The sequence below is a fragment of the Halichondria panicea genome, chromosome 9, assembly GCF_963675165.1.
Source record: "Halichondria panicea chromosome 9, odHalPani1.1, whole genome shotgun sequence".
NCBI lineage: Eukaryota > Metazoa > Porifera > Demospongiae > Suberitida > Halichondriidae > Halichondria > Halichondria panicea.
In genome coordinates this window covers 2254817-2273338 of record NC_087385.1, presented here as the reverse complement: position 1 = coordinate 2273338, position 18522 = coordinate 2254817, and the positions used below count along the sequence as shown (strand labels likewise).

Sequence of the window (18522 nt, the reverse complement as noted above, 5' to 3'; positions counted from 1 at the left end):
AGTGTATCCAACAGTCCTCAATTGATTCTGTGAGGAAGCAGCAGTTCCATGGTATTTTGCTCATGGAGCTCCCTAAAAGCTTTAAAATCAGCTCTTTTGAAATTGTACATCAGCCTCCTGTGTCTGGTGATCTTTTTCTTAATTGGTAAGGTTGATGGAGAACTGTACTGATTCATGATCTGATCCAGGTATTTCATCTACAACTTCATTTTCTTGGATAATGTCCTCCCTATTTGTAAGGAGCAGGTCCAAAATACTGGTATTTCTTGTGGGCTCTGTCACAAGTTGTTGAAGGTTGAACTCCTCTAACAGCTCACACAGAAGGTGAGCCTTTGTAGAGTAAATGGAAGAGAGTACAGTTAGAGAGAGAGACCTTTACGAAACAGTAAGATGAAACTGATACAGCTCAACAACTCAGGGAATGGCATTCCCTACGCCATATCAAAGACACCATCTAGACTCGCAAGCCGTCACTGTTGCAGGTTCGCCTGCAACAGTGACGGCTTGCGAGTCTAGACACCATCTGCTGGCAAGGCTAAGGGAAATTTAACAACAAGTACATGTAGGAGCTATGAGACAGAAGCTCGTCTGTCGCCAAAAGGTTCGAATTGAAGAGGAAAAGAGAATTGCAGTTAGAGAGATCTTTAGGAAACGAAGGAACTCACTACAACTTCTTTGTCTTCGCTAAGGCTAGGCTCGCCTCACACAATGCTTCCAGCATCCCCTATAGTTATGCCTCGGTGTGCATGCGCAAGCGAGGTATACAGTAGTGTGTGTGTCTGTGTGTGTAGACTGCTACAGCTGCTCAAGGATCAATGAAGTGCAAGTAAGAGTTTCTATAGGCTTCTAGTCATGTTTTCTTAGATTTCAATTCGTGGATTTGCAAAATAATGCTTCGTTCTCAAGTTATGCCTACTTGGAATGCCATTGCAGCCTTTTCAGAGTTGAACTTTAACTTTTAACGGCAATATTTGTGTGTGTAATGCAAAAATGTTCATCATGTGAATTAAGCTATTAGTAGTGGTAGCTTTATGTTATGTACATGTAGCTTTGGCATCTCCACCGAGGCATCAGCACCTCTGGTGCTTTCATTATTATAGCATACATGTAGATGATACAGTACTGACGTGGATGTGAAACAGTACTGTATCATCTATGGTTGTATATACTACATGTAATAGTATCTATAGCTATATATTATATGCACACACAGTCATATCCCTCGTGCGGCTACGGCGTGTAGCCTAAGGCACAATAACGGGAATGGTCAAGATCATTACCTAAACAAGTATTAGATCAAGCTGCGCCTCTATCCATCATACAGTCACTCGGTATACGTATACAGAGAACATTGAATAGAAGATGTTACTACCTAATGGTACACACTAATACTCATAAAACATGATTGTACGCAATACACAATAATCAAGTTCAATGCATGTTCATTGGTCCAGGAGGCATTGACATCTGCATCATACTCGTCTGGGGATAACCAGGAGGCATTCCACCTGGAGGTAGCATTCCTGAAGGTGGCCCCATTCCGGGGTACATTCCACTGCCAGCTGGAACTGAACTGGGAGTACCACTTTGCTGCATTTGCATTCTACGCATCTGCTGTGCGTGGATCATTTGCTCTTGTCTCATACGAAGCATTTGCTGTTGTCTCTGACGATCATCTGGTGACATCATCGACCCAAAACCGCTGCTCTGCTGCATTCCATACATCCCTTGCTGTTGCCCTTGGTTACTCCACATTCCTCCGTCAAAACTGCGCATACCACCACCAGGTGGAAATTGACCTAAAGATGCAATCGGTCAATTAAGAATATGCAAAACGATAACAAAATGAAAGCACCGCGGGTGCTGATGCCTCGGTAGAGGTGCCAAAGCTACATAACATAAAGCTACTAATAGTTTTTATACACACATTACTTTTGCTGCATGCAAACTCAAAAGAGTGGGTAATGATCAACCATGATTGTGTTAAAACCAAAAGTTCAAGTCTAAATTAATGGGTGCACCAGCAGCCTTGCAGGTCTCTTCTCACGCTTGCAGCTACCAATAGCTGGCGTTCTAGTGCAGAGCTAACTACTACGTAGAGTAGCAACACTCGGTGAACAAGTTTTGCTACGCAATTTTCTGAAAGGCTGCAATGGCATTCCAAGTAAGCAAAACTAGGCATAACTCGAGAACGAAGCATTATTTTGCAAATCCAAGAAAACATGACTAGAAGCCTATAGAAACTCTTACTTGCACTTCATTGATCCTTGAGCAGCTGTAGCAGTCTACACACACAAGCGAGGTATACGGTAGTGTGTTTGTGTGTCTACACACACAGAGACACACAAACACACTACCGTATACCTCGCTTGTGCATGTGCACCGAGGCATAAGAAATGCAATTGGGAGTAATGATGTACCTGCAGACATTGTAGATGGTGGGGTAGCTCGGGCAGTTTGTGAATTAGCAGACCAGATTGTCTCAGGAGAAGTTGACGGAGGGTTCATTGTAGCCTGTGGCTGTCTGACTGTCTGTTGACCAGTGCCTGTGCTGACGGCCCCGGCCAGAGTTGAACCAGGGGAGGAGCCTGCATTAGTGGAATAGGGGGGACCACTGGATGGGGGGGGAAGGGGGGAAGTGGAGCTAGGGACCATCGGGTTGCTACCAGGACTCTGTGAAAAGAGGCAACAAGCAGGTAACATTAAAAGAAAAAACTGGCTTTATTATAGGATTATAGATCGTACATGTACTTTAAACCAAACCAAACATGTCACTGTAAATGCACAGGCGAGATACCGTAGAAACTGGATTATTAGCGCATGCGCTCATGGGGTAAATAGCAGACCTCTATACGCTTATATTCGAGAATGTGCCTATAAACCGGATGTCTCTGTGATGAGAGCTGACTCGTAACCTAGCTAGAAAGTGAGCAAGCAGGCAGCCCTAACTGGATCTATATCATACTATTATATTACAGTCCATTTTACAGTTCATTTCACAACATTTAGACAAGGTAGCAGCATGCCCAGTCTTTCCAGATGGATATCACCAGCTATATAGCTACCATGCACTGTACAAGCTAGCTAGCTCCTAGATAAACAAAAATAATTAGCTGAATCAATTCAAAATTTTCACTAATATCCTTCTGGAAAAGCCTTCAATTAGAGTACAAAAAACCTGCAGTTAAGCATGCGCTTAAATGAAGATACGCTTATAGTCAAGTAAGCGCTAATAATCCAGTTTCTACGGTAGCCCATAATAGAACACATGGTAAGGATTCCATTTAGGTGGAGGACTAATTGAATGAAGCACAATAAGTGGTATTTCACAGTACAATTGAGCCTCGATTATCTGAACTCCGATCATCCGAATTCGAAAGATTCGGCCACATTTAATGATCAAACACCTACTCGCACATGCGCATTAAGTGTCCACGTGGTTGAAAGCTTTTTGCATTCTGATTAGCAGAAGCAGCCTAACGCTTCAGATTAGCCTAACAGTATAGCTTGTTACCTTGTTCTGATTATAATCCAAGACTATATTAATATAGTAGATTTGTAAGAGCTCCGGAAATCATTTGCTGATTTTGCATGCAGAGGCTACTTGAAGCATTGATGGGCGTGGCTCATTTAGAGTCATTCTGGTATCCGATATTTCAGCCATCTGGATGAGGTGGCGACACCAGGTGTTCGGATAATTGAGGCTCAACTGATAGAAGTCTGTCAAGCAAGCATACACATGATTTGTCTATCCATAATCCATAATCGTATCTAGCTATCTATGTACAGGATTAAAAATTGGGGGGGGGGGGGGTTTTGGGGCGCGCGTAAGCATGCAGCAAAACGTTTGACCACTCCCACATTTGTTGCCCACACCCCATAATACATGCTAGTGCATCACAGTAGATCTAGTTACATATTGCACATCATAGAGACAGTACTATAATGTGATGATATCATTATTCTACAACATTTTGGGGGGGAAGCTGAGCATTTTGAGGGCAAAGGTTCACCCCTGCCCCTCCCCACTAGATGAAGCCCTGCTGTATAATTCTTAACAAGTGGCGCCAATTTCTCAACTTACTGGAATAAGAGCCTGAATGTTTAGATTTGGGTCAGCCAGTCCAGCAAGAAACACTAGGTTTCGATGTAGCGTCTGTTGGTACCTAGTCAGTGAAAACAAAAACAATAGTTTGTCGCTATGGTGACTAAAAGCACTCACTGTATGCACTCCATACTTTTCCCTTTATTGGTCATATTCTCGACAAGTGCCTGCATACGAGTTAATAATTTATTTTGATGTGCATAATGAACACATAATTATACATGTGCTGGATGAAAAAGATGCGACCGTATTCGAGAATAGCTCACCTTTATCAACTGCGAGTTTTCATCCAATAGCTAGAAAAAATACACATGCATTGTTTAAAGCTGGTAGATTGTGTACAGTTAGCTTTATAGCATAGGTACAGGTAGAGGCATCTTACACAAAACAGCATCTATATAGCTTACCCTCTGTATGGACTGTGGAGTCGATTCAGATTTATTAAATGGAGGAGCAGTAGCTGCAGACATCCTGTGAGCAACTTGACTCAGACCAAGAAAGCCAAAAAGCCTTTGTTTTCGACCTTTGAACTTCACTGCTTTAGCAGCATGGTGGTCACGTCACGCGACAACCATAATTTAACTCTTTGGTTTGCAATGAAATCGTTACCATAGTAACTTTTGATCTTAATTAGAAGATGAGAGAAGAGAGATTTTGTCATATCTTATGTAGCTAAAGGTTCTGAGCTTCTGCCGATACTTGCAAGAGATGTCTTATCAAGCAGCTGTTGGAGAATCCACAATCAGTGGTCCTGCTACTTCAAAAAATGCAAAGTCGTCCATTAAGGTCACCAAAATGATAAATGGTCCTGCAATCAAAGCTAAGGTGAGCTTTTAGCAAACTAAATTACACCACTAAGCACAGTACATACCGTCTTTCTTCTTATCACAGTGCCACTCTAATAGAAACGCCATGTCCTTTTTATTTGAGCGGCAAATAAATTTTTGAATGATATTATTACTGGCGCTTAGAATTAGGGGTAGGGCTCAACAAAATATGTAGATAGCACGCTAGATCTAACATAACGCTAGATCTAACATAATAATAATTCTCTCTTCAGAGAACTCCATCAAATTTTTTGTTTGAGATGAAACAATCCACTGAAGAGAAACTCGCCAACACTCGAGAGATGTATCCACCAAAGATTGTAGAGCTACTGGACATTGGAACCTCATCTCATCAAAAGGTTGTAATGTGCATTGTGAACGACTGTTGAATAATATCCCTAGCAAACCAAACAGAACCTAAACAGAACCCAAACTCTTGCTGAACTTAAGCCAATTTAGTATATACTTTATGTTTCACGGGTAATTTTATTGATAATCAATTGTTGTTTGAGATCATCCATTCTTTTGTGGTATAGGATGTGAGTCTAGATGTGGACCAAGCACTGTTTCAGCCCTACCCCTCAGAGGTGTTCTTTCAACAATTCGAGCCCCGCAAGACCTATGTCTTCCCACTCCAACTTAGAAACCTGGACAGAGTAGCCCGTCATATCAAAGTGACTTATGATGAGTCCCCATATTTCACTGTGACTTGTCAGAAACTGGCTGGTAGTAAAGTTGCTCCTGGTATGGAGATCACATACCAAATCACCTTCACACCAGATGAAAACAAGGTGAATAGTTTATTGCATTACCTCTAAAATACATATTGTTCTCATACACACTGTACATTCCCAGCCATACTGTAGGTTGTGTGTAGATTTCTCTTCCCATGAACAACCTAACTATTGTACATTCCTGGCGCAATGGCGCAACAAAACGCACATACAGGACCTACATGTAAGCCATTTGCCCTCCTACATGTAGGATTACATTCAGGAGCTAGTGTTTGTGACTGAGAGAGAGAAATTTATAGTTCCAGTTCAAGCCATCGGTGCCAGAGCCCTGTTGGATTTCCCAGATGATGTAAAATTCTCTGCAGCTCCAGTCAAGGTACATGTATGTGCACATAGAATGGACATTTTCTGTATAACGGTGTTTTTTGGTGGAATTGTAAGTATACTGTTGCCTTCATAATGTCCCCATTGTAGTATGCTTCTACTAATACTGTTCTTGTGAGAAATGTGGGAAACCGTGAGGGGAAATTCAACTTGAAAACAGAGCTGTGAGTCTACCCAGCCCTTTGATGGATTTGTGTGTGTTAAATCTTACAGTTATTACCCCCCCCCCCCCCCCAGGGTAGTACCTCTCCGTTTTTTTTGTTCTTACACGTGTACATTTTCTTAGTTGATCCCCCATTTGACCTTTCTGAGCGATACTGCCTTCCAGCTATGCTATGGATTTTGTGCAGTGCTTGAATTACATAGAAACACTCATTGTATGTAGGCCTTTCTCTGTGACTCCTACCACCTCCACATTGGCAGTGGGTGCCTGCATGCAAGTCAGTGTGGAATTCACTCCTAAGAAGCTAGGTGACCATAACAAAGAATTAATCATCTACTACGAAACTGGTGAGTGTATACTACTGCATGCATGTAGTTGCATCTCTACTGTGTCAGTGCCCTGTTCTAATGCACATGCAAGAAGAGTCGCTGTAAAATTTAAGGGTACAATGTGTTCTGTAGTACATGGCTCAATCATATCATGTTTGTGTGACCTTCTCACCCCACAACACTGATCAACTCTAAAAAATTCCGCTCATCTCTTTTCAGGTGAGGAGGTATATACCCAGCTGTATGGCAGTGCGGTGGACGTCAATGTGCGACTGGATCGTAGCTCCCTCACACTGGACAACACCTACCTGGGTCTGTCCTCAGAGCGCAGTGTGGTCCTGCATAATCGCAGCAATGTTGTGGTGCACTATCAGTGGAAGGCCTTTGCCAGTGAGCTGGAGGAGAATGTCAGGAGACAAGAGTGAGCCTTAAATGCTGTGCACTGTGCCGTGTATGTGTATGACAATGTAGAGGAATTATTCTTTCTTTACGATAATTTGAAAATCAGTGCACATTTTTTCGAGTGCCGTAAGCTTGCTGGTAACTATACTAGGCATTACTTCAATAGTACAGTGTTGTTGCTTTTGCACATGCAGGTTTTGTACATTGTATTCATAGCTAGACACAGTCAGTGTAAGTACAGTAATTATATCGTATACCGGGTATATTTTGACGGTATAAAATTTCGTCAAAAGACCGTTGCAAAGGTTTTCGCAGAATAGCAGCTTTTTTGCAGCATGCCATGCGATATTAATTCGTGGGTAAAATGTTCGTGGTACATGCTTAAAATCAGCGAAAACATTTATACCCTCGAAACATACCCGCTATATGGCAATGCCTGCCTGGATGCTACCGTTATGGTCTCTCTCTACACAGCAAAGCCCGTCAGCTGGCAGAGGAGGAAGCACTGTCTAAAGAAACATTCTTTGATCGCTGCATGCACGACCCATTCATCAGAGATAGACTGCCCATCCTCACTAGGAACCTGGACATCAAGAAAAAGGTGAGTATGCATATCACATGTTCGACTTCAGTATGTCCGCATGACAGAGACCCTGTGTGTTTGGTAGGCTGAGTCATAAGGGATGATTTGGAGTTACTGCATGTGTACATCAAGTAGCTCTCAAGGAGCGAGCACACATGGTGCTTTTTAATTCGGTAGTTTCTTTGCTTTGATCATCGCTGTATTTGCCATGTAATTTTCCTCTCCTATAATAGTATCTGGATGAAGAGAAGTTTCTCTATTCTGATGAAGCAATCACTCTAGACCCAATCGTAAGTTCACTCATAATGAAATGTTTACTACATGTACATGCATGTTCATCACTTACATTTACTGTGCACTATCTCTCTGCCCCCAGGAAGGAGACATTTGGCCCAACTCTCAGGCCGAGGTTTCAGTGATGTTCCAACCCGAGGAGGCCACCTCCTACTCGAGGGTGCTCTACTGTGACATCACTGGCAGAGAATCTAGACTGCCTCTCAAAATTCGAGGGGAGGGTGTCGGCCCACGCTGTGTATTCTCATTCGACACTCTGGACATTCAGAACGTGTTTGTCAATTCTGCTCATGCCTATGAGGTGGTGATTGAGAATAAAGGAGATATTGAGGCCTTGTTTTCACTTGTTCCATCGGAGTCTCTGTTTGGGCCCAAGTTCACCTTTGCCCCCAGTAATGGCGTGCTGAGTCCTGGAAAACTACAGGCTGTTCAGGTAACGTGTAGCTATAATTATAAGCAAGCACAATCATGTTACAGTTTACAATAGCTTCTGTACATGTATTGTGTAATTTGTGGTACAAGTCGGTTCCCATTTATATTTTCCCATGTACTGCAGAAAATGTGCTGTGAATGCGATACAGATGTCTGTAAATGTTAATGCATTTCACTAGGCCTGTGTACAGATGTGGTACCAGCAAACCCCACACTTTCTCTCTTCAGATCTCATTTTCCTCGTCAGAACTGGGTGGCTTCAACGAGGAGTTCCAGTGGTTTATCGAGGGCTCCCCCCAGCCACTGCGTCTCAAGATACAAGGAGAGGTCATCGGACCAACTTTCCAATTTGACACCAGTCAGATCAACTTTGGAACAGTGCCATATGGTGAGTAGTGGAGAATTCACATAGATCTGTCTTGGCTTACCGTAAGGCCTTTGCACGGTATTACATGTATGTCATTAGCCTAGGTTCCAAAACCAAAGTTAAATATTGTGTTGTAATTTTTCAACCCAGGTTTCCAAACAACTAAGGAGGTGGTGCTGACCAACACTTCAGAGATCCCCATGACCTTTACCCTCCATGTACCTGGGTCTGGTGACCCCGGTGACCCCCAAGAGTTTGAGATATCGCCTGAGTCTGGCACCTTACCACCAAACTTCCATCAAGTCATCCAGGTAAGTGCCGGTTGTTGTTGTTTAACCTTGTGTAGTCATAATTTCGTTATCTGCTGTTTTGTGGATGCTATTGTACGTAGCTCACCGGTAAGTACAATGTACTTCTAATTTGTCAGTATATCCCAAAGTTTTGAGTTCAAATCTAGTCGGTCGATTTTTTTCCCTTGGTTAACATCATGTACATATACACTACAGAACATTTGTCACACTGTCTCACACTCTCTGTACCCTCCCAGCTTCACTTTACCCCCTCCTCCGTCAAGGCCTACTCTGCCATGCTGGTGGTGGACATTCAAGAAGCTGGCAGAAATGTCTTCTCTTTACCTATCAATGCCAAAGCCACTGTCCCTCCGATACAACTACTCACACCATTACTAAACTATGGTCGCTGTTTCCTCAAACACTGTTACTCTCACGATATTGAGCTCTTGAACGACTCTGAGTTTCCTGTCAAGTACTCGATGTGTCCACAAGTGGACAAGAATTCATTAATCTATTCCTCGGCACAATCCAATGGAGTCATAGCACCACACACTGCACACAGTATCGAGTTACTCATTGAGACTCAATGTCAAGGAGAGATCATAACAACTGCTCTCATTGATATTCTTGGAGGTACCGATCCGCAATTGGAAGTGGCCATTTGCTGTATTGGAGAGGGCCCTGTAATTAATGTGAGGCCTGATTCACTTGAATGGGGTATTTGTCCCGTGTTGAGTGACATCACCAAGACAATCATGCTCTCAAACGAATCCATTATACCGGCAGAGTTCGAATGCACGCTGGTAAGTAAAATCGGAGATTACGTGTAGTTTGATTATACAGTGTATGTGTGCATATTGATTTGCGACGTTTTACTGCATGTGCAAGATCTATAGTGACACTAAAATTAATTAGTTTTCGTTAATTAGTATGTACATGTATGCTGTTTTCTTTTCTTTAGGCTCGTGAGAAAACCATATTCTCAGTGGAGCCGATATCTGCTGTGATTCCTCCTAACCAGTCCCTGGAGCTCTCTGTCACTGCTCTAGTTGATGACTCCCTCAAGTGAGGCAATAAAATGCGATAGCAATCTTTATATACATGTATGTATGTTACCGAACCGAGTACCTGTCCTTCTCTTAGAATAATTTTTTTAATGTGTACATAATTATTGTGTGAGCTCCCTATAGTGATATTCATTCTACATGCAAGTGCCCTTGGGAAATTTCACCTGTGTTTGTATAGCACATGATGTGTGTGCACTGTAAATTTCACTGTTGTGATGTACTAGGTTTTCTGACAAGCTGACCATACTTGTGTCTGATGGAGTGAGCTTCACTGTGCCTCTGAGTGCCGAGGGCCAGGGGACCACCATCGTGAGTCACCCTCCCCTCCAGCCAGGTGTGGACCTCGGACACTACTTCAGCAACGGACCCTGTCAGAACAATTTCATTCTCACTAATAGGTATGTAGTTTATGGATGCTCATGTGGATGATTGAAGGCACGCACTGTACTTGTCTACACCAGCTATAATTATTGTCTGTAGCTTTACAATTTCTATGCTAAATATCGCTTGATTCACAATGTTAATATCCAAAGTAATGCAAGTACATATTCTAAAATCAACTCTCACCATTAAATTTGTGTTTACCTCTCAGGGGGCGACGAGTACAAGCCCTCTCTTGGTCCACTGAGGGTTTCTCTGCGGCCAAGCTAAAGAAAGCTGAGCTTGAGAAGAGGGGCAGGGACAAGAAGGACATGGTAGTCAAGGTATGACTTATACCAGATTGCATTGTCTTTTAACATTGCTAACCCTTGTTTTAAACACGTTATATACATTTGTGTCTGCAATCACTCAGAGTTTATTTGTTCTCTGCAGCACTCCTTCAGCAAGTTTCTTGAGGTGAAGAAGCCTCTGTTTGAGATGACCCCCAACAAGTGGATACTGGAGCCCTACCAGTCAGTAGTGGTCACCCTTATTGGACACTCGGACATGTAAGCTAGCTATATACATGTACATGTAAAATCGTCCGCTTTAATTGTTACTTTGTCTACGCGTTTACGAAGATGCATTTATACATGGCAATATAAGCAGGGGATTTTGCACAAGTGGGTGAAAATGTGGGTTCCAAATATTAAGCTGGTTATTGCAAATATCAAGCGGGTGATCGACAAGGTGCAAGTACTTTCTCCAAGCGGGTGGCAGAAAATTTCAAGCTGGTGGAAATTAACCCGCTAACCCGCACTCATCTTTCTTTCCATGCTCACTATTACTCTAATTCTGTCGCTCCAGTCCTCAGGTAGTGAATGAGCGGCTGATATGCCATGCCATTATTGGCATGAACCCCCTGAAAGAGAGGATCATGACAGTCGATGTGCGTGCCGCCTTTGTGGCGCCTCTCCTGGAGTTCTCCTCACAAGAGCTGCTCTTTAAACTGCATCAGGTACAATTCAATACTTTGTTGGAGCTTTTAATTATTATAGGTGCACTGTATGTACATGTACGTACGTACGTACACACTTTAATACAAAGCTATTTATCAGTCTGTAGAACTATACATCCACATGCACGTGTAACAATTTACATGTCGTTTACTGACCTCTCTTCTTACTATAGCCACCTGGAAGTAAGCTGATCCATCACAGTCAAAACTTGGGAGTGCGTAACATCTCTCCCCTCCCTGTGACCTCTCTGCTCCTCTGTGAGTACCCCTTCTCCATCATCAGGGATGGACTGCCTCGAGCACAAGTGGTGGGTCTTTCACATGGTATCCATATGCATGAAGTGTAGCTATGATTGCGATCTGGGGAATTTTTCTGTTCTTAGAGGTACGTGTACTAGCATTTCGCTATTTCAAAGGTATATCTACCCACGATACAGCCCATTAGAACCCCATGTTTTAGTGTACACGCATTTGTTGTCATAAATACCGTATAGTCCAAAATTTTCAAGGCACTTAAATTTCATGAAATGTCCTCTAAATTTCCTCTAAAAGCATTTCGTTGAATAAATTTCGTGGGTTGATCTGCTTACCAGAAACACTCACAGGTCATGCCTTCCATCTTTGCACGTTATAGCAGATAATTCTAATTAACGAGCAATTTTCGTGTAGGATTGTTAACCCACGAAAACAGTACCCCCTAAAAAATTTCGCGCTATACGGTAATTTGTGTCATTGTGACCATGCATGGCATTAATTTGCGCACCACACTTGTTGCATTGTACTCTCCAGGAGCTGGCCTTGAAGCCCCAACAGGACTCCACCATCACAGTCCTTTATGACTCTACGTACTGTGCAGATAAACACTCCAGACAAGAGGACTCCTATTTGGCTGTGGCTTACAAAGAACATTCACAAAAGGTGTTTATACAGATTGTATGTATGCATGCACCGAACTCACTCAAAAAGTACTAAACTAAGAATAGAATTCTAGGAGCTTAGGAAATGATTTGGACAAATTTCTAATAATATAGCTAAGCTAGATGGTATCCGTATTTTGTAATGGTTGAATTTGACATTAATTTTTATAACAACAATATTACAGGATCGCATTGCTCTAAAATCAGAGGTCCATTTCCCGAACTTGAGCTTTGAGATTATGGAACTGGATTTTGGCTGTATCCTTAATGACACTGAAAGCATCCAGCACATTACAATGACTAACAACAGCCCACTGGATGTCGCCTATAGCTGGTCCTTCCTCAAGAAACCCCCAGCACAGCATGTGGACCCTAGTCAATTGGACGAAGGAGTGGACATGCAGAGCGAATGTGAAACAGACTCACTGGATGAACAAAGTGACCAAGAAGATGATACATCGCTTGATGCTACTAGTGAAACAACGGAACAAGATAACGATAACTCTCCCAGTAATCATTCTTCTACAGTGTCCCCTTCGTTGAGAAGTTGTAACAGTCATAAGAGGAGTCAACAGAGCAGTCCAGGCTCTAAGACGGACGGTACGACTACTTCTCACAGCATAGAAAGTTTATCTGCGGTCAAAGACGGTGTACGTGGCTCTCCAGAGCTTCAGAATTTAAATACAATGTCTTCAGCACATTCCAGGGATATGTCTCCACCTCTAGATGCTGATACTGCTGATGAAGCTGAACTGGACGGTGGTAGTAAGAGTGCAATAATTGAGATCAAGCCACAGCCCTGGGAATTACTTGCTGACCCCTTCACACCCACCAGGATCGAGCAAGTACGTAAATATGTTTGTTACGTGCTACATGTGTATTTCCCTCCACATAAACTTTTCCTTACATTGTAAGTGTTTACGATTTCTGATTTTGTTCTATATATGCGGTGTTCATTAACCAACACATGTACATGTACACAATATTTTCCTCCATACAGATATTTGACATCCTGCCTTTGCATGGGGTGCTTGAGCCAGGCACATCCCAGCAGGTCCAATTCTCATTCTACGGTCACTCTGGAGTGGCTACAGAGGTAACTGCAGCATGTCGTGTGGAGGGAGGACCCACCTACCAACTCCGACTGAGTGGAGAGGCTTCAGAGGTGCAGTACCGATTCAGTAGGAAGTGGATTGACTTGGGAAAAGCGGTCAGTGTTTTTGTGTACCTTAACCAAGGGCGTACATGTAACTAGAAAATGGAAATCAAATGGACGAAGCAGTTCTAGAGCTTTTAGTTTATGCTCTGCTCTTAGACTAGCTATTTAGCTTTACATGTCGTGCTAGATACGCCCCTGCTTTTAAATTAACTGCCTGCATTGAATACAGGTACGTAGTCGGTTCATCAGTACATGTCTACCGTGTATAAATTAATGGTACATAGTATACGATAACGTATGTACTAGATCACTATTATCGTATTTTAATTATTTCTTGTTTATCTGATACGTACGTTCTAACTTCTCCACAGATGTACGACCATGTGCACACTTCTCAAATACTGCTCTACAACTCTGGGAAGGTTGATCTGGACTACTGTGTCCTGGGAGCTATTGACTCCACCCTTCATGCCCCTACACCTGGATCTTTATCCGTACACCCTCCTATGGGCCACATCCCAGCATTGGGAGAGCAAATTATCACCATCACTTTTCTACCCGGTACCCCATCTGTGTTTGAAAAGAGTCTGCATATACAAGTGGCACATTTTGAGCCTGACATCATCACTGTAACTGGAGAGGCTGTATTTCCCCGCATTGCATTCGACATTCAACGTGATTTGTCACAAGTTGCAGAGGCTGTTATTGAAGAAGCCAAGACAAATTTATCTTCAATAGAGGGTGAGAGCGGTGTACAAGAGCTAGAGGCAGAGGTTGAGAGACTTCTTGTTCGTGGTTATGCTCAAGACCAGACTACTAAAGCACAGAAGAAGTCATTCAGGTACATGTACGTACACACTGGTACGTATGTTCAACTGTACAAAATGTCTTTACACTTCACACACAATACAAAATATTACAATTATGTTATGGTAAGCATTTTACATTTTATGTTTCACGTGTCATTCAAGAGTAGATCTAGATCAAGTACTCTTATCTACTCTTGCCTATAATTATACGTATAATTATGTACTTTACTACAGGGGCTTACCCAGATTCCACCTGGACTTTGGCTATGTAGTGTATGGTATGGTTGCCTCACGAACCTTCCACCTAACCAACGTTGGTCACATCCCTGTCTCCTTCACCACCCCTCACAAGCTACTACAGCACAGTGGGTTCTCAGTGGACCTAGGAGAAAAGGTCAAGGCATTGCCCCCCTATGAGAGCCTGGACTTCACTGTGACCTTTGACCCAGCGGCTATTAAATGCTCTAATGGAAAGAGGCTCATTGAGGTCCCTTTCAATGTGAGTTTTTGTGCTCGTGCATGTCATCTGCACATACGTATATGTAAATGTACGTACCAGTTTTTATCCTCCTAATCAATTCCCTATTACAGTATTGTAGAGCTCTATGGTTTCTTTATAAACATACATTACATGGTGTACGTGCGTATGTACGTACAATATACATGTGTAGAACTGTACATAATTATTTGGTTTCAAAGGTTTTGTCTTTCAGCTTGTTGGTGGTCCATCCTACTCTGTCATGTTCACTGCACAAGTCACTCGGCCCAGCATGCAGTTCTCTGAGAGCTATATTGACTTTGGGACGGTTGTCTGTGGTCAGTGCAGACTCGTCACCATCAGGCTCACCAACCCTGTCACAGTCAGGTGAATAGTTGCTGCATGTACATGTATCTGTGTGTGTGTATGCACATGATAGCAAATGGTGGTAGGGTTGAAAAACTGCACGTATACAATGTACATGTAGTTTAGCAAGAGCATTATCGTACATGTACAGTATATTTGAGGCCTAACGTCCTATTTGATTCATGGTAACACAATCTACAAGATCTTTAGACACCACCAAAGTAAAATTTATCATGCAATGTACATGTATATCTCTCTGCTCCAGTTGTATGTGGACTGCTGTGACTGCCAAGCCTCCTAAGAAGATTCCTCGCCATGTTCCGCTCCATCTTCGAAAGAAGATGAAGCAGAAACCTCCTCCAAACTTCTTTGAGGTCAGTCCCTCCTCTGGAGTGCTGCTACCGGGAAAAACAACCGACATCAAGATCATCTTCATGCCGAGTGAAGAGGTATACAATAAGTGTATGTGTATAATTATGTGTCTGCGTGTAAGTACATGTACATGTAACTTGTCTCGATCAGTAATTCTTCCTATAATTATACATGTAACTACATGAGTACACTTATAGTTGCATTCTCTAGCTGAGGAGTGTTCACATGGTGTTGTTTTTTGGTTATGTGACGAATTATACAAAGTGTTCCTTTTTTATCATATTTTTGAATTCAGTAACTGTACTGTTTTCATCCTCTTCCCTAGATTCACTATGTGGATGAGATTCCATTCTCTGTTCACCAGAATCCAGACAGTGATCTGTGTCTACACGTGGAGGGGAGAGGCAGCGAACCACAACTTGTATTCAGTCCCACTCTCGTAAAGTATGAGCCAGTACTGCCATTCTCACCAGGCTCAGAAACTGAGATCACTGTCAGCAACCCAATGCCCTACCCCGTCGAGTTTTATTCTCTTGAGTTTGATAAGCAGTACCTGGAGGAAGAAGAGGTACTGTACATAGTATGTGTAACATACGTACATACATTGTAGCTACACATTGTAATTAAGTACACGGCACAGGCATGTTACAATTGCCAGTAACATCTACTTATAAACGTTCACTTCTATTTATACCATGCAATTTTTATCTGAATTGTCTCTCACTGTAGATTCTCCGTGACATTAAGGAGTACGACAGTCAGCAGCGACTGATGCTCCCACCCCCCACTCTGGGGGAGTCCCTACCCAACGAAATCTTAAAAGCCTACAAAGGTCAAAAGCCTGACCCTCATGATCAGCGAACAGACACAGAGACTAATTTACCCAGTGATGCCAATCTTGAAAGCACCGTTTCTGTTCAAGGCCAGTCTCAAACTACCCATGATTTACTCGATGATCCAAAAAGTGTTCAACAAAGCACTTGTGCGCTGGCATCAACTATGAACTTACCCGTTATCGAATCTCTCTCAGCACTTACACAGCTAACTGCAGTGACTGCAACTAGCCTACCTGAAATGTTGTCTCCCGTGAAACAGGCAATTGCACACTACTTGGGAATCGATTTGTCACCAGAAGCGGCAGAAGCTGAAAAAAGAAAAGGAGCCGCTATTATTGTGCATGGCCCACCTTCATCAGGACGAACCACTCAAGCCAAGCGTATAGCTGAAGCGTATGGAGCCACTGTATTGGTCATGGATGAGGTAATTATTGAGGCAATATCAAGCGCTAGAACTGAGTTTGGCCGAAAAGCACGTAAATACCTCATAGATAGTGTTGCTATCAAAGAAGATGTAAATGATGCACCTTCCGGCCTATCAGTTTTCTCAAAGAAACAATTCAATGCCAAAGAGAAAGAGAAAGACAAAGAAACTACAATCGAAGTACTACCTCTTCCTGTACCACCATCTCACTTCAATGTTGATGTGCTACAAAATAGCGATTTTGCAGTCCCTGAAGGTCAACTTATGCCTATAGCTCTACCTGAAAACCTTGCTTATGAAATATTGGCTGAACGATTGCAGCAGTCTGACTGCTATAGAGGAGTTGTTTTTGATGGGATTGAATCACATTTTGCAGCAAGTATTCAATTATCTACATGTATTGTACTGCGAGCATTTAGTAATCGTGCACACATCTATTTTGTGAACCTCGAAATGGATTTTGTTGATATTCAGAAAAGGCTGGACAATATTGAAGAGATCCAGCAACTACAAGAAGAAAATTTGCAAAAAGAACTGCTGCAGATAGAAAAAATCGAGAAGGAAAGGATTGAAAAATTGTTAGCACTTGACGAAGATGAGTATGAAGCAAAGAGCCTTGAGGAACAGAGAGAAATCGACACAATACGGTTTAGAATTAAAAAAGAACAACGGGAGAAACGTAAACAGGAAAAAGAGGAGCAAAAACGAAGAGAAATGGAGCTTCGTGAGGAAGAAATGAGAAGGCTTGAAGAGGAGAAAATGAAAAAGAAGGGACGTAAAGACCCAAACAAACAGCACCGTGCCAGTAATGTAGCGAAACCTCCAGCAGTCACAGTACTAATGCATCAATCAGGCACTTCACCAGGCCAATCACGACCTGGTTCATCTCACCACCCTACTCATGGACAATTGAATCTTGGTGGAACAGGTAATATGACCGCTTCAGGAGTTAGCATTCAATCTGTGCTCGAGTCTCCAGGAGGAGGCGGCACACCAAAAAGGAAAGTACCCAAGAAAGGTGGTGCTCGGTCAATACTCGAAGACGACCAACCGACTGAATGTTGCACTCTTTTACAAAAGAAATACAACCATTACACCACATTTATTGACAGCATTAAGAGTGTAATAGAAGACTGGGATCGACAAAAAGGCGTATTACGCCCTAAAAAACCTTTAGAAATTGAAGAACCAACAACCAAAATCACCCCATCAAGAAAGGTCAAAGGTGGCAAGCTGAAAGAGGAGCATATCGAAATTTGTCCTGAAATACCAGAACCGGAAGAGAGCAGAGAAGGACTGGGGGTGTCACTGTTAGAAATTCAAGCAAACCAAGAGATGGAGGCTGTAACAAGACGATTGTTTGATCTGGGTCTGCCTTCTACCGAGTCAATTCTTGATGGTTTGGGACTTAGTACGGATGGAGTGCCTATTCCTGGGCCTGTTGACTTTCAAGTGTATCCTTTGCCACTCAAGAGGAAGAACATTCGCCATGTCCCACAAGAAAGGTTCTGCTTCATTGCATCTTCGCCTGATGACCCGTAAGTTTTAATTTTATTACTCTTGTTTACTTGCACTTTTAAATTAATTTTTAGAGCTTACAGTACTGTACATATGTACGTGTACATGTATACGTAGCTATTTGTTGCATTCTGTTTCCTGTATGTCGCATTGTAGTAAAACAGTTCATGCTTGCTACGTAGTAAACGTCACATGGTTTGTATGTGTACATACATGTATGTGCGTTCATACAACTGTATTACTGAGGTGATACCTCGTCTTATAATTATAATCATACATTGTCCC

The 18522-nt window shown here is 42.5% G+C and overlaps 2 protein-coding genes across 2 annotated transcripts in view; one reads left to right on the top strand and one right to left on the bottom strand.

The window, feature by feature from the left end:
- Positions 1-1334: 1334 nt before the first annotated feature.
- LOC135341320 (protein SSXT-like) lies at positions 1335-4658 on the bottom strand. The gene is made up of 6 exons (XM_064537840.1): positions 4513-4658; positions 4372-4401; positions 4223-4272; positions 4085-4166; positions 2421-2673; positions 1335-1799 (listed from the first exon to the last, which is right to left on the bottom strand). The coding sequence occupies exons 1-6, from the start codon at positions 4573-4575 to the stop codon at positions 1432-1434; spliced, it is 846 nt and encodes a 281-aa protein (XP_064393910.1). The 5' UTR covers positions 4576-4658; the 3' UTR covers positions 1335-1431.
- A 49-nt stretch (positions 4659-4707) lies between these two features.
- Positions 4708-18522, top strand: part of LOC135341316 (hydrocephalus-inducing protein-like) — a 33027-nt gene continuing 19212 nt past the window's right edge. The window contains exons 1-28 of the mRNA XM_064537834.1: positions 4708-4930; positions 5166-5291; positions 5469-5723; positions 5917-6042; positions 6141-6214; positions 6436-6560; positions 6762-6963; positions 7419-7545; positions 7761-7817; positions 7904-8254; positions 8482-8641; positions 8771-8931; positions 9168-9716; positions 9875-9978; positions 10205-10378; positions 10573-10684; positions 10794-10909; positions 11208-11358; positions 11532-11666; positions 12148-12276; positions 12461-13120; positions 13276-13485; positions 13806-14275; positions 14478-14742; positions 14957-15108; positions 15353-15536; positions 15785-16027; positions 16189-18257. Of these exons, the coding sequence (XP_064393904.1) occupies positions 4814-4930; positions 5166-5291; positions 5469-5723; positions 5917-6042; positions 6141-6214; positions 6436-6560; positions 6762-6963; positions 7419-7545; positions 7761-7817; positions 7904-8254; positions 8482-8641; positions 8771-8931; positions 9168-9716; positions 9875-9978; positions 10205-10378; positions 10573-10684; positions 10794-10909; positions 11208-11358; positions 11532-11666; positions 12148-12276; positions 12461-13120; positions 13276-13485; positions 13806-14275; positions 14478-14742; positions 14957-15108; positions 15353-15536; positions 15785-16027; positions 16189-18257 (7604 nt within the window). The 5' untranslated portion in view covers positions 4708-4813. The remainder of the gene's footprint in view (positions 4931-5165; positions 5292-5468; positions 5724-5916; positions 6043-6140; positions 6215-6435; positions 6561-6761; positions 6964-7418; positions 7546-7760; positions 7818-7903; positions 8255-8481; positions 8642-8770; positions 8932-9167; positions 9717-9874; positions 9979-10204; positions 10379-10572; positions 10685-10793; positions 10910-11207; positions 11359-11531; positions 11667-12147; positions 12277-12460; positions 13121-13275; positions 13486-13805; positions 14276-14477; positions 14743-14956; positions 15109-15352; positions 15537-15784; positions 16028-16188; positions 18258-18522) is intronic.